The following is a 15448-nucleotide window of genomic DNA, read 5'->3' as shown; positions in this document are numbered from 1 at the left end:
GTCTAGGAAAGCAGTAAATAGAAAAACGTCTAAAAAATATGCTAAGAACTTTAATGAACAATCTGTGTCACAAGTTTAAAGAGGAGACGTTTTTCTATTCAGGGATACCAATATATTTAGTGAGCAAGTAATCTGAGTGAAACCCCTCCATGCTCAGTTTTAGTGCTTACCAAGAAAGAGGAGAACATTTTAGGAGTATGATTCTACGTGTGAGATGAACTGCTTATTAAAATATTTTGCATGTTTTTAAAGAGGAGACGGTTATCTATTTAGGGATACCAAGGCATTTAGTACGAAAGGGGTCTGAGTGAGGAAAAATAGGCAATACAATCTCCACCCCTACAGTAGTCTTGATGTAAATCATTTGTTTCCATAATTTGTGTTCGTTCTGTATATATTGTAACTTCACTTTGTGCAGCTAATAAAGCATGCACATAAAACTTCATAAATAAAAGGCAGGTGACAGGTAGTGTCGGTCATTTTCTGATAACCCCTAAATACTCATCTGTGCATGATGTTCTTTCTTTTCTTGATTCTTACTTGCAGTTCATTAGCATGCTATTCCTGTATGCCTCAGCAATGCTAGTTGAAGATTCAGTTCTGTAAGATGACATCTATTTTGCTATCAATATGAAAGTATGTATCATTGAGCATTGATTTTGGTGTGAAACCCTTCATTTTTGAGGGTGAGGTAGGTAAAAAACAGAACTGCTTTTTCATAGACATTGTCTAAGGTCCCCCCATCATACCTCTCAACTGTCTGAACAATAAATAAGGGAGACATATCTTAAATATCACTAATGAATTATAAGTTATCAATATTGCTTCTTTACAAGAAACTTTTTTTTTTTTTTTTACAAAAGCAATCCTTTTAGAACATACAACATAGATGGTTTTGAACTTCCAACAAAATCTTGGCTAGTTGAAAGGTATCTTATAACTCAGTATATAAAAGGGAAAGTGTTCTTACATTGTATCAATGAATACTTCTGTTCTTTTCTAGCTTTAACTGTAGTAGTGAAAGAAGACTGGAGAAGAAAGCAGACTCAGGGAAAGGCATTGACAGGGAGACATGTCTGTAACCTATTCCTCAGTTACATTGCTTTTTTCACATGAAAGACAACGGTGTGCCAGTTATATAGTGGGGTAGACCTCATTACGGTGTGTATATTTTGTCACGTAAGTCTGTAGGTAAATTATGAAAAGTTATATTTGAATATATCTAAAAATGTACCTGTATGTTTTTTTAGAAAACATACAGTCACCGCTAAAATAAGTGTAATTTTTTGGTGTCTGTTAATGTAAAATTATACCAGCAATTTAAAAGAATCATATCTGCTGATAAAAGAAAAGATGTTTTCTGATAATCATTTGGAATGATTAATTCTACTAGTTAACTGTTGCTTAAAAACAGTGTGATTTAATTTGTGTTACTTTTAAACAAAGTTGTATGTTTTATATATATACATTTTCCTAAAGACCATGCAATACCGACCATTCTCATATATTGTGAATCAAGTTTGATTTTCAGTTATATTAGATGACATATTTCATAATTTAACAAGAAAATTGACATAGAATACACTAAATTAAAGTTGCAATCCTATAAATGAAATGTACTATCAAATACCATAAAAGTGTTGCCCACTTGTGATATTAACCTTGTACTGCACACAGGTTAAGTATTGTTGGTTAAACATTTTTTAAAACTAAAAGGTACACAGAACTTCTATTGACATTTACTAATATGTGATACTCAATTAAAATTAAAAATACTACACACCATCTCACATGCTTGACTGTAATGTCTTTCTTGTTCCAACTTTAATAGTTTAGCTTAGCTTCATGTGTGGCTAGTTATATGTGTAACAGCTTATATCACTGAACACACCACGCTTCATAGTAACATAAACCGCATATTGCTCTGCGGTTGTACATTTTCAGCAATAGTATTTCGATATTAATTAGTCTTGTTTTTAAATGCCTGTGCAGCACACAACAATGGGTCTAATTCAATTAAGTTCGTAGTTGTAAAAAAACAAAGTATGTGTTGAATAATATAATAATATAGAGTACATGTTTGGGGTAAATTTTTATTGAAGAGTATGAAATTAATATCTTTGGGGTAAATTAGTGTGTTTTGTGAGCGGTAATCTGCCTACTAGAATAGACTTAAGTGTCCTTGCAAATTTTGCTTCTTTAGTTGTACAGTATGCTTATACAGTATGTTTTCACACATTTAACAGGACAATTAACTGTCAGACACTGAACTCATTATTCATTATTACTAGTCTCCAATTGTAATTTTGAAACAGCTTCAGTAAATCTGTAAAATATGCAAATAAATATTAATTATGACCACAAGAAAAAAAACTTTAACTTAGATGTACTAATTAAATGCTAAGGATTGCTCTGTATTTTGTTAAATGTATTGAGTAAACTTCTATTTTCCCAGCTAAAACGTTATTTTGACCAACTAACAACAAGTGTGGCAACTTTAGTGCCAGCCAAACGTATGTCACCCACCTGCTCTCTTACGTTCAGTTTCTCTTCTTGTCATGTTTTGGATCACTAATTCAAACAGAGTCACAGCGTAATACTGCTCATTAAACTGTCTCGAAGGAAAAACAATGGCAGCAACAAAAAACAGATTTGTTCAGTATTTTTATTTTTGTCTTAAAATAAAATTCTTATCTTACAAAAACATGTAAACACATAAAAAATAAAGGCTGCTAGCTACAGTAAAGAATACCACTGTCTTTGTTACAGGAACAAGGGTTAAATATCTCTATGTATAAAGATGCAATAGTAACGTTTTACTTAGCTTTTTCCTCTAGATTGTTATTACAACATTTTTTTTCTGAAAGGAAAAACAACCGTTGTAAAATGATAAAGAAACATAGATTAATTACAAATGTCAGAGTTCTGAAAAAATAAAAGATCTTTCAGAATCTAGCCCATAGGGTTTAGTGGAACAGACAAATATGCACTAAGGATGCAGTACATTTCTATATTTTTTTACACTGAATGGTAATGTTATCAGAGGTTTTATTTCTGGGAATTAGATTATGCCTATATATATTTTTTTCCTGAACAAAGCTTTTATATGTATTAAATGTTATCATAACTATGACTCAATATCTTATATAATTCAAATTAACCATTGTCGTAAAAGTCTGAAGTAATGTGTTGCATTTTTGTTGAACAAATTAACATGAGCGTTATACTTCTAGTTAGTAACTCATTGTTAGCTCATGTGCATTTTATGTTAATCAGTTTTAGTTTTTTAAAAAGAAACATCGCAGTATGCAATACGGAAATATAGTATTATAGTTAATCTATTGTTTTACAATATTACCACTGCATAATGTAATTTATTACTAAAGTTTTGAATAATGTGTAAATGTTAACAAAAATAAATTCTTTAAACGTTGTTTTTTTTCAATTTATGACTTAAATGTGTACAATTACTGGTAGAATAAGGCTATTATCTTATGATTAGGGACATTATAAATCACTGTGGTCAGGATGTATAGATCTGCCAATGCTGTACTGCTATATGTGTGTGTGTGTGGTTTGTATCCTTAATACCTACACTATGCACCTCAAAAGTTACCTGTGCAGCCCTGGGTGACAAAAGACCAAGTGGCATTTCCATTATGTGTGTGATCATTATTAGGGGAAGAAAAAGAAAAAAATCACCCCCCCAAAAGCAAGACATGTATTGTGTATGTCTTGTATTGCAATGCTACTTTGTATTATGGTTATAAACCTTAATAGCCAGTGCAATTAATATATATATGTATATATATATATATATATATATATATATATATATATATATATATATATATTTGGAAACAAAGGTCCAAACTATGTCTCAGTGCTCATTGTTCTTAGAAAGGGGATTGGCCAGCCTTAATCCTTAACATGCATTGTAAGAATCTCTGAAGCCAGGCAGAAGGTATTTTGATTTATACAGCAGATTTACAACCATTGGTCTGCAGGTGGTTAGGTCGTTCCAAACTGTGAATCCTAAAAATAAATGAAAATTAGTTTTAAATGCTGTGTATTTATCAATCCAGGGGCTATACAACTGCACTACTGCAGGTAAATAAAATTAACCGGAGAGTCAACGGTTCAGTGCACACACACACACACACACACACATACACACACACACACACACACACACACACACACACAAGTGTATAAAGTTCTAGCGTTTAATAACTCAGCACTACAGAGGGCATTTTTCTTTAATTCTCATTTTGGATCTGGCATCCATACAAATCCAAAAACAGAATGGATAAACATAACGCCAACAGCCACTTCCTGCGAGTTGGGAAATGTTTAGATGCTGTTTCAATGGTTTTCAACACTCTTTTTAAACTCACAATGGACAGATGTTTCACAACACCACTTACTATAAAGATAGATTGTGTATAAAGCAACTCATATAGGTCTAAAAACTTGTAACATATTATATACCCCCAAGAGACACCCAGCTTAACATGTACATTTATAGAAAATCATCACTTTTTGGCACATAGTGTACCCTGGGAGGTAAATGCCACTGTATGAAAGCTACCAGCATGCATAATGCATGCCCATTTACTGCAATGACACTTTTTTTGACCAATCCAATCCAATCCAATCCAACACTTCTCTAACTTGTTGCTGTGAGCCTTTTGCAGAAAAGATTTCACTACCTTGCTGCCTGGATAATACGTTCATGTACGCTTTATGATGAAGAAACCTGGGATCATATTGCAAGAAGGTTGCATATCTGAGGGAAAAAAGGAATTCAAATAACTAACTGTCTCAAAACACATACAACGTTCTACAAAATACATGTGACAAACTGATCAAGAAAATAAAGCCCAAGTAGTGAAGAAGATGCCATGATTCACTTCAGTAATCACCTTTTGTGTCCTATTGTAAATCCCCAGTGTGGTTGTTCTTCTCAACCAGAGCCTTCCTGAACACCAGAACATAACACTCTAAAAGCTTGACATGTCCATTAATAGAGTAAACAGATGATGGAGCCTGATCCACGATTCTTACAGAGTAGAGAACAACAGAAAGACTGAATGGCACTGTTCTGATACTGAGGACATGCAGAGCTTGTTTAAACATATTTTCATTTTTCACATGTTGTAATTGTTCTCAACAGAATATTACTGGAATGTACATCGGGAGCTGTATTTATTTCATTCATGAGGTGGCTGTAAAACAACCTTTTTGCCTGTTCTGTCATCCTCATATTTAAAACAACCACAATACATCTCCATACTATCCTCTATAGTATATTCACAGATTGCTCAATTTAGTTCCATATTCATATAAATGACACTGGTAATAAATATTAAAATTGTGTTAAAAGGAAGTAAAATTGTTTTTCAATTGTTTACATTTTACAAACCTTATTCTGACCCAAACAGTGGTTTTGTGGTGTTCACTTCCATCAGAATAACAAGGGAGGAGGTCCTTCTGTGCCCTGGTGATCTATTCATGCAGTATATTTGCCACATGTAGGAAAGACAACAGATCTGTTGATGCAAAAAGGCTAATCTTTTCTCCCTGTAATAAAAAGAGCAGAGATAACGGAGCAACACAGTTTAAAACGTTGTTACCTTGTACTCCTTTCTTGAATTTACGTTATCTAGGTTTTGTCTTCCACTAAAGGTAAAAACGCTAAAAAGTCCTTCAACTGCATTTATCTAAATCCATAGTATATTAATTGTATCATGTCTATTCTATGTTGATTGAAAAGAGGTTGTGTTTCTTTATTTTTACCTGCTTACAGTATGTACTGTGTGTATATATATATATATATATTTTTCTTTTTTTTTTTTTAAGTCAAGCAAGCAGGGCATAGTCTCCAAAAGTAGTACATGAAAGTGTTTCCAGCAGGATAAAGCACTGGATGCTCTATCATTAAACAAAATGCAATGATGTCTTATTTAAATAAACCAACGCCCTCCCAACAGCTTCAATGATTTGCCCCATTATGCATTTACTGCAGAATACCTTGGACAATTTGTAACAAAAAAGAGTAGGAGTCAAAAAACATATCATTTAAAATATAACTAAAATTATATTATAATAAAGACATGAAAAACTTGATTTCCTACATCAGAACCGTTTTCTTTGACGCATGCAAAGAGCATTTTGCTTCTCAACCATGTATTTTACTAACACTTCAATTATGTTCATTGGAAGTCTTCTTTACAACAGCTTCAAAGCTATTCTAAACATATCTTGGGCTTCTTTTATTTGGTCTGTGTTAAACAGCACCTTTAAAATAACTGAACATAAAACAGGATTGGAAATTACATTTGGCTTCAGCTTTATTGAACATAAGACTATCAAGTGAGGGACATTCATGAGAAAAAAATAAATAAAAAAATCACACACAAATACCCTATGTTTAAATATAATTTAATTTACCAAATGGATAATACAAAACACATACTATGTTGTGATAAAAACCTGCAAGAATGCAATCTACATTTGCCAAACACGTGTTTACGTTTTGTAATGATCACAGTAAGATAATGAATTAAAATATTTTATCATATCATAACTGATCATTATCTACTTGGCACAATTACAGTAAACTGTATGATAACATTTCATCAAACTGTCAGTTACAATAAAACACAACCTCTATTAAATGATACCCTCCATGTGATAACAGTATGGATTCTTTCTCTCATCTTAGTTTAGATAATTAAAATAGTGCCCAATGTTAACAAAAATAATCTGGGGTTGCATTAAATAACAATTTAGATTTATATTTGATCAAATCCCTCTAAGGCGAAATGTACATGGCTTCTCAAAGCTGCTGATTTTTACTTTGCCCTTTGTCTCAGCTGTTTCAAGTGGAGGTTTCCCAGCTCTTAAATCCAGAATGATTGTTGCTTCATTTAGATATGACAAGGCCTGGAAGAAAGAAAGTTCTTCACAAGTAATAGCCATGTAAAAAATCCCTTCAAAATAGGTTACATCATGAAGGCCAAAACATACCTTTAAGTTATTGTGTAGAATTGTAGCAGCAGCAGCAGCAGTTTCAAGCAGGAAGTAGAAAGTCTTTGGTACATCACCCACCCCCATACAATGTTGGACCATAAAACGCATTTGCACTTTCTACAACTTGTTCACTCACTACCAAAGTGTCATCTAGCTTTACCAGGAAGCTGCCTTCAAAACTGGGGGAAAAATGTACTATAAATAAATCCACACATCACTTTTATTGTGTAAAGCTGAGCTAAGACTTTCTGCAAATGTACATATAATCAATCACTGAGGGTGCCTGTAATTGTACTAACACAGGGGCTATGCTGGTATTAGTAGGCTTTGTAAGGCTTTATAAATCTAACCCCCTATTTTCCATTTCATCAGAATTGGCACAGTGGATGGTCTTACAATCCAGCCATTAAACATAAACTGGTTAAATATGTTTTCAGTATTTACCTACCGACTATCGTCGATAGGGGCAACTTTATTGATTCTAGTTCTGGATTTCCCATAAGGACGTGATGAACTTCCTGCAGAGAAAATAAATGCTGACTTATTTGCAAAAACCCTGTACTGGCTAGGCATCTTTTAGCATTTGTAAAGCTTGTGTTGTTTGTATAGGCTTCTTTTTTCACTGTATAAAACAAGAGGCCGATGTTCATAAAGCAAATATATCTGACTGTATAGGAAATACACTTTTTCACATGATTTCTAATACTATAAAAATTGCTAAAATATATTATATTATCATAGTAAACTGATTGAATTATTTTGACACCTACAATGTATTAGTTAAATACTGACACAAAATACTGTATATCGTTTATTTAGTTAGATCAACAGATTGAATTGACCAAAATGGTCAATTCAAGTAAAAAATAAAAAAAAATCAGTAACAAACTAAAAGGGCACTATAATCAACAGTAGTGGATTTATTGTACCAAAAATTTAAGATGGCTGCCCTTAATTATTTTTGTTAGGAGTAAATATTGCTTACCAAATATATCTACAACATTTTCCAGTTGGTTGTTTACAGTATCAGAATTATTCTCTAGGACTTTCATACCTGGTTCAGTAGCTATGTGGCACACTTCAAATGAATAGCCTTACTTTGATCCTTAAGCCACAACTCATAGGCAGTTTCCATTGCAAGGGATGAGCAGAATCTCATAATCTTGCACTTCTAGACTGTTTGATTTTTACTTGTTGCCTTGTCAGGTACTTCTGACACTAGGTGAAACAAATGAATCATCACCATCATCATCATCATCATCATCATCATCATCATCATCTACTGTACTATGCTAAGTATACTTGTAAAAAACAAGCTTTTACTAATTTTTACCTAAACGATAAGAAATGTGCGTCAAAATGTGTTATACTGCTTTGATACAATATTTAATGTATTATAAGTTTTACCAATATCATCCAGTTTTATGCTCTCATGTTGAGTTGTTGCAAAGAAGCACTGCAGGGTGTTTTCATGTTTTTCCTCCATTATAAAGAGGTGCCAAGTTTCTTTACGTCTGGAGGCACATTCAAAAGTATGCGATTTGAAAAGCGAATCCAGTGTACCCAATTAAGGAAGCAAACTTAACTATCATTTGCTCTGCAGGTTGCATATGATCAAGCTGAGCCATACCTGTAAAAAAACAACAACATGTCAACCATAAAGTTACATCTACTTTATCAATTTGTTTTATAAAACATGGTATCAGTTTGCCTGATGCTAAATAACTTTCAATATATAGTACAGTACCAGTGCTTAAAATGGAAAATACTAATCAAATATATTTTGTAAAATTAGAAATAATAACACATTCCTTTTAACGTGAGTGGAATTTGGATTTCATGCAACTTCACTGCTTCTCCAATGAAGCACACATATTTTTGATCCTCTTGCACTCTAATGAAGACATATCCAGTGATTTGATCATACGAGTCCTTAGTGGCTCTGGTTTAGGACAGCCTATGAAAACATTTCAAGGGAAAAAATGTTAATGCTCAAATGATAAATGTTACCCTTGAGTATGTAAGTATTTATATAAAATGTAATAAAGTAAAATTGATTACATTGCTTCCCAGCTTCCATTTTCCAGATTTGACTTGCTTTGGGGTTTTCAATGAATATCAACATCTTCTTCATCTTCTTCGTCCACTTGTGCCAACATAATCATCTTGCTTAAATAAAGGCTCTTTAATAACTCTTCACTATAATAGGGCACACCATGACTTCGTTACACCAACAATCTAAAAAAATCAAAATGTATTATGCATAAACAAATCCATATACAGTACAGTAACCAGCTCTGTCATTAGTTAGTGTTAGTTATGGATGCAAATCAAGAATCATATACTTACAGTTCCATCTCCCTAGGAATTCTAATAACTCAAAATATTTGGCAAGCTAACTGTGCTATTACAGATGGCTCCAGTCCTGACTGCTTCACATATAATGTCTTGGGATTTCTCATCACTTTGGCAGCAGCTGGAAAGGGTGGATTCTGAAGGTTAAAGTGGCGAAGTGCCATAATCATAAAAGTTGATGGTTTTTTTTGTCACACAATTCTATAATAAGCATCCATGGCGAAAAGTCAATGTAGCGTGCTTGATCAAAAACAAATAAGCATGCCTCAACTTCAAGTGCCTGTAGGTAAAGAACAAAAAATCAATCTGTATGGTAATACATGAATCAGTTGTGACTTTCAGCACCCAAATATTCTACACTTATTCATATAGTCCAATTAGTGTGCTGGTAGACAAGCAGATTCTATTTACTGGAAAGAAAGTTATGAAGAATACTATACCATAAAATTCAAAACACTAATCCACATGGAAAGGCGTGTATTTCACACATTTGTTATACACTGAGACTGAAAGGTGTGAATATGTTAATGTAAACTCTCTATATAAAATCACAGTTTCAGAGAATATAAAGCTGTACAATCCTACTAGTCATTTTTTACCGCCTCACTTCAGATATTTAGATTTCAGTAGATGGAAAAGAACATTAGTTAGTAAGCCTGATAAATAATGATCTAGGCAGAAAGAATAATACAGAGAAATACAATAAAGAAAGTCTTCATTTCCTGTATTTTAGTTTTATTGTCCAAAAGAGACACTTTTTTTTGGAAACTGGAAACTTTGGGAAATAAACATGATTATTAATGACAATATTTTTGATCCCTTTAAGAAAAGTTACAAACAACATGTAAAAGTATAATATGGTATTACAGGCTCCTTTAAATGTGTCTCATGGAAAATACTGTACAACTACAAAATGATATCGCAAAAGTGTACCGGAAACCTAATAGTAGTACAGTATTTCATATTAGATTTGAAAATGTCAAATTTTTCAATTTTTTGACAGTTCTTCGTTAAGTATATGGAAACTACAAATATGTATGTAAATCAATATGTTAGTGTGACATTATTTATCAGGTTTCATTCAACTTTATGAAGCAGAATTAGTTAATTCTATAGGGTGATGCAAAACTTTTGGCCATAGCTGTACTTTTGATAGTGATATCATGTTAACATACGTGTTAATGAATTATTTTACTACCAATAAATGCATGCTCATGATTTTTAGGAAATTAAAAAAAAAAAGTTTATTTTTTAAATAACTATTACCTTAACAAGAAGATCATTTAAGAGGCACATATTATCTTGCTGTTTTGGGTCTGTAATCTTGCTAAGCAATAACCTCTCACGTTCAGCATAACTCTTGCAGTTCTGCCCAGACAGTACAATTGCCAGTAGGGTTTGTACTGTATAGAATTGCTGCTTAATGTCTGACATTGCTATCTCAAATGCAATAACCTTGCAAAAAATACCAATACATACATGTTATGTGAAAGATATACTAAATACTTCTCATAAGAAGAGCAGATTGTCACTTTATTTATCTCTATACAGTATTCTGTGATAATGCTCTATTAAAACATGCACAGGTCAACCTAAAATGGAGGGCTGCTTTTGCACTAACCATGGGGTGTGTTCCTTTGGTTCATGGAAAATAAGGGTCACCTTAACTAATGTGGTGTTCTTGGTTCTATTGAATTTATTCCAGTCTGGAGACTTTATTTTTAAAGTTTATAGAGCACCGCTTTCGCATCAATAGAATTCAGAATCAAGTGTAAACTCAACACATCAGGTACTGGAGTGTAACCTTTAATCTGTTCCCCTGAAACACTTTGCTCCTAGTGGATGTAAGAAATGTCACATTTTCTCAGGTTTGAATAATACCTACAATATAATTAAGACAACATGGGTTTATTTTAGTTTTCATACCTTTTGCAAAATAGTTTTCATTACAAATTCTCGTAGATTTTTCTCAAGTTCAGAAACAATTTTGAAGTCATCCTCACAGAAACTAAAAATATAATAATTTGATTAAAAAGGGAAAAAAACAATGTGTATATTTCGTTTTATTGGATTTCTAAAATTACAATTTTTACTAGGTTTGTGTTGTAGAGGCATTCCAAGTGACTCCAAATATGTCTCAATTGAAAAGAATGATTCATATATAACAGTATGTGGTGTAACCCTAATTATGTAAGTGTAAGTGTGACATACAGATAGATCAATGATTGTACAGACAGAGGGCCACCTCCATATATCCCCACAATCTGCTGCTCACAATAACTTATGCCAAGTTTCATCATAATTTATGGTTTTGAAGTGATTTGCACAAATGTAAGACATACAGGTGGACAAATAAGAAACAATTTACTGTCTGACTACTCCACCCCTGCATTGCTGGTTGTTCTTTTCTATTATGGTAACATCATTGTACTTTTCAGAAAACATCAAAACTTTCATCAGATTAAAGAAGTTCAAGACTTCACTTGATCTGACTGCATGGTCCTATTGCCTACTAACCTATTATCATGTGCAGTTGACCTTTGTCAAAGATTGGTATGGGTAATGTAATTAAGTCAATGTGGATACATTTAGAAAAAAAATTGTAATATCCCAAAGTAAGTAGACTTTATCAGTAATGCTATAATAAGATAGCCCTTCATAATGCACCACAGGCTTATTTACAGATGCAGGCATCACCGTAATATTTTTTTGACACCCATAGTATTCCATGCATTTGAAGTGTTTAATTGGGGGCACTTTTAGTTGCTGTTTCTTATACAATGTTTTACTTCATTCATCATTATGGGTAACTCTGCAGCAAATAGTAAATAGGTATTATGGGTGAAGTTCGTATTTATGAAACAATACCATTTTGTCTGAACACCAGAGGTTGATATATTTTAATAACTGAGTATTTGTTTTATTATCAGTTGGATTGTTTTAGTAAAGGAAATGCAAAAAAGAACAAAATATTTTGAATATCATGACTTTGAGTATTTCATATATTCATTTACATCAGTCTTGTGTAATAACCGGACTATTTACTGATTGTGTTTATTAATTTAAATGTATACAAGTAACTTCTATACTATAGAATGATGATGTCATTAATCACACATTTTGAAGGTTTTCCAGCTGTTGTATGAAACATTTTCAACAGTGGCATATCTTCATTCATGGACTCACTATGGTCTGCTGAAAAAGAAAAAAAAAAAGAAATCAGAATAAATCGCACAACAAATCTTACTAGGTAGGTTAATGTCTATTAGGATTGAAAATGCTTTAATGATGTGGTAGTCTGACTTAGAAGCTGCAATATGGTTTTGTAATATGTACATTTACCACAGTCTGACTCACTTCTAAGTCTATTGTTCAAGTTTAGGATGTCTTGAGCAGCAATGCTGTTTAGACTGTAGCCATGTCATTGGTGAAGCATCCATTTAAACCACCTTTCATTGATGTTTTTTCTTCAAACATTCAAAAGAATCGTGTCTTGTTTGGTTGTAACATATATTAACGATAGACCTTTAATCCATTAGCTTGATTTATTACATAACTGCTCTACATGTTGTCTATGTTCTTTACCTGTTTTTCTTGGCAATTTTATTAGATATAAGGTAAGAAATTCATATGTTTATCACTTACCCACTCCTTTTAGATTTACCATTCTTCAACCATTCTACAAACTCTTTAGCATGTTCTTCCTCCAAGTATTTACTGAAGTCATTGGTGAACATCCCTTGAGAGTGACGTTTCACGTTTGTCAGCTCTCCAGGCTCATCGGTTAGTTCCTCTTCTGTCATTCTGTCAGGAAAGGTTTTTTTTTGTTAAATGTCTTCAACACTTGCATGGTAGATTTAAGAATCATTCTCATTAATGTTTGTCTGTTTGTTTGTTGTTGGAGCATAGACTAGCCAACCAGTTCAGGCTATGGCCAGTGTATGGTGGCTTAAGATCTGAGCTTGTACGACCTGTGACTGTGTCTGGCCTGACACATTTCTTTAGATGTGCCCCACTATGTCAGCTTATGCTAAGTCACCTACTTGCAATATTTTATAACTCAAGATAGTATGAACTTACCCTGACAGTTTTAGTCAATAATTAATAAAGGTTTATTTTTCAAAGAAGAAAATGTCACCTAGTTTTCTTGTTCCGTTTTAATGGTAGGCCATGTATATAGCACAATTAATATCAATCCATTAGACATATTATAAAGTAATAGTATTATTTGATTATTTAGCAGACACCTTTATCCAAGGTGACTTACAGAGACTAGGGTGTGTGAACTATGCATCAGCTGGAGGTTAAGTGACTTGCTCAAGGTCATGTCTGTGTTCTTTGCATCCTGTGTTTCTTTTCAATCTTGATTTTCATCACTTACCCACTGTAACACTTGCTATAAGTGATGAAAACACATGTTGTAGAGCATAACCTAAGATTTGAAATCCATTTTTCTTTTTTTTTTAAGTTTGACACAGCACATCTGGGCTATTGTAACTTCTGATAAAAATTCTTACCCACAAATGGTAAATATCAACACTTACCCACTCCTTTTAGATTTGCCATTCTTTAACCACTCCACAAACTCTTTAGCACTCTTTTCTTCCAAATATTTGCTGTAATCATTGGTGAACATGCCTTGTGAGTGACGTTTGACATGTGATAGCTCTCTGGCTTCATCACTTGGTTCAATTTCTGTAATTATCAATAACCTAGAAAAGGTATATGGTATAATATATGAAAAATGATATTTTTTTGTCAGGTTAGTATTTGTATTTGTAGTTGTTGAAACTTAGTGACAGAATGGTGTTTAAAGTTTTATTTTTGTTGAGTTTGGCCATTGTAAATGCTAGAACTGTAATATTGAATTCATAAAAAAATAAATAGTTTTTTTAAAGATGCAGGTGCTGTAACCTCACTACAAAAACATTTTCATTAAGGAATACAAAACATCTAAATACAGATTTTTTTAAATTGTGACATATCTAATATTATATATCTTTGCTTCATAATGTTGTTGTATTTTATTGCAAAAGATAAATACTATTTTTGCTTTTCTTTTGCTGATGCAATGATATATATATTTTTTTTTAAAAAACTAAACAAACTCTACATTAAAATCCATGTATGTAACTTATTCAAAAACATTTTTGTTGAATTGTGAAAGATAATTCATTACTTCCTGAAGACTGACTGATAGACAGCAGTGTATGTAAATTCACATTTTTAAATTTTTATCATTTGGATTATGCAAGGCTAAAAATGTTCTCTCCGTTCCAAGTGTACATTTCAGCAAAATAGTCCAATACATAATTATTGTTGAGTTTGGTCATTGAAAATGCTAGAAGTCTATATATTTCAGTTATTTTGTTGAATCAGGAGATGGTAGTTGTTTAAAATCAGTCAAATAGCAGTCAAGCTATATAACTATGAAAGCAAAAATGTAAAACTATAATTCAATTGAACAAATGTTCTTTTTTTCAAGAAAGACAGTGTTCAACAGGCATTACCTAGACTTATCCTCCCTTTCTTGAAGAGGGATCTGCCAGCTACCTTGAACGATAATCAACAGCAGCAGTCCAGCCAGAGAGTGAATTCCTTTCATTGTGTTTTCCTGTCAAAGACAAAATCAAAACATCCATGTATTAGTGTGGCTGTTCATTTAGCATTAATATATATACAAATAACACTTTAAATGTATTTTGTTTAGGTTTCCTATTATATTAACAATACTATAACAAAGCGGTGTTAATGAAGAATAACGTTTTCAGTTTTGCTTACCTGTAAAAAGAAGGAAGACTTTTCTGTCGCTTAAATTTTGTCAGACTTCTGGAGTTGATTCATGCACCTACCCGCATCTGCTCATCTTTATATAGTCTAACCACTCATGACTACCCATTAGACTTTTTCAGTACACTCAGTTAAACACATTTATTTAACTTCCTTTTTGATTTCTATTTGTTCAAAGCACACAATATCCAAAAGAGAAAGGCTGTCTGTGTGTTGAAACCAAACAGAAGCTGCTTTCCTGTCAAATAAAAAAGGGCAAATGTTTGGT

General features: G+C 32.6%; 2 protein-coding genes and 1 pseudogene across 5 annotated transcripts in view; 1 reads left to right on the top strand and 2 right to left on the bottom strand.

Moving 5' to 3' along the window:
- LOC117406813 (sodium-driven chloride bicarbonate exchanger-like) overlaps positions 1–3433 on the top strand; it is a 56947-nt gene extending 53514 nt beyond the window's left edge. For all 4 annotated transcript variants that reach the window (XM_059032311.1, XM_034011163.3, XM_059032313.1 and 1 more), the window contains one exon: positions 1004–3433. In XM_059032311.1, the coding sequence (XP_058888294.1) occupies positions 1004–1082 (79 nt within the window). In that variant the 3' untranslated portion in view covers positions 1083–3433. The remainder of the gene's footprint in view (positions 1–1003) is intronic.
- Positions 3434–5426: 1993 nt separating this feature from the next.
- Positions 5427–11888, bottom strand: LOC117406691 (adenylate cyclase type 10-like; annotated as a pseudogene).
- Positions 11323–15225, bottom strand: LOC117411906 (pro-glucagon-like). Its single transcript, XM_034019748.3, has 5 exons — positions 15172–15225; positions 14901–15004; positions 13935–14102; positions 13036–13194; positions 11323–12585 (listed from the first exon to the last, which is right to left on the bottom strand). The coding sequence occupies exons 2-5, from the start codon at positions 14993–14995 to the stop codon at positions 12576–12578; spliced, it is 432 nt and encodes a 143-aa protein (XP_033875639.3). The 5' UTR covers positions 14996–15004; positions 15172–15225; the 3' UTR covers positions 11323–12575.
- Positions 15226–15448: the final 223 nt, after the last annotated feature.

Source organism: Acipenser ruthenus, chromosome 10 (assembly GCF_902713425.1).
Source record: "Acipenser ruthenus chromosome 10, fAciRut3.2 maternal haplotype, whole genome shotgun sequence".
NCBI lineage: Eukaryota > Metazoa > Chordata > Actinopteri > Acipenseriformes > Acipenseridae > Acipenser > Acipenser ruthenus.
This window is presented reverse-complemented; position numbering and strand designations above follow the sequence as displayed.

What these genes read in the sequence shown, in the direction of transcription:
- LOC117411906 (XM_034019748.3), bottom strand. Translation starts at nt 14,995, where the DNA reads ATGAAAGGAATTCACTCTCTGGCTGGACTGCTGCTGTTGATTATCGTT. An exon ending in GAAAGGGAGGATAAGTCTAG is followed by an intron (nt 14,103 to 14,900) that starts GTAATGCCTGTT and finishes TACCTTTTCTAG; the next exon opens with GTTATTGATAATTACAGAAA. An exon ending in GGCAAATCTAAAAGGAGTGG is followed by an intron (nt 13,195 to 13,934) that starts GTAAGTGTTGAT and finishes CTTTCCTGACAG; the next exon opens with AATGACAGAAGAGGAACTAA.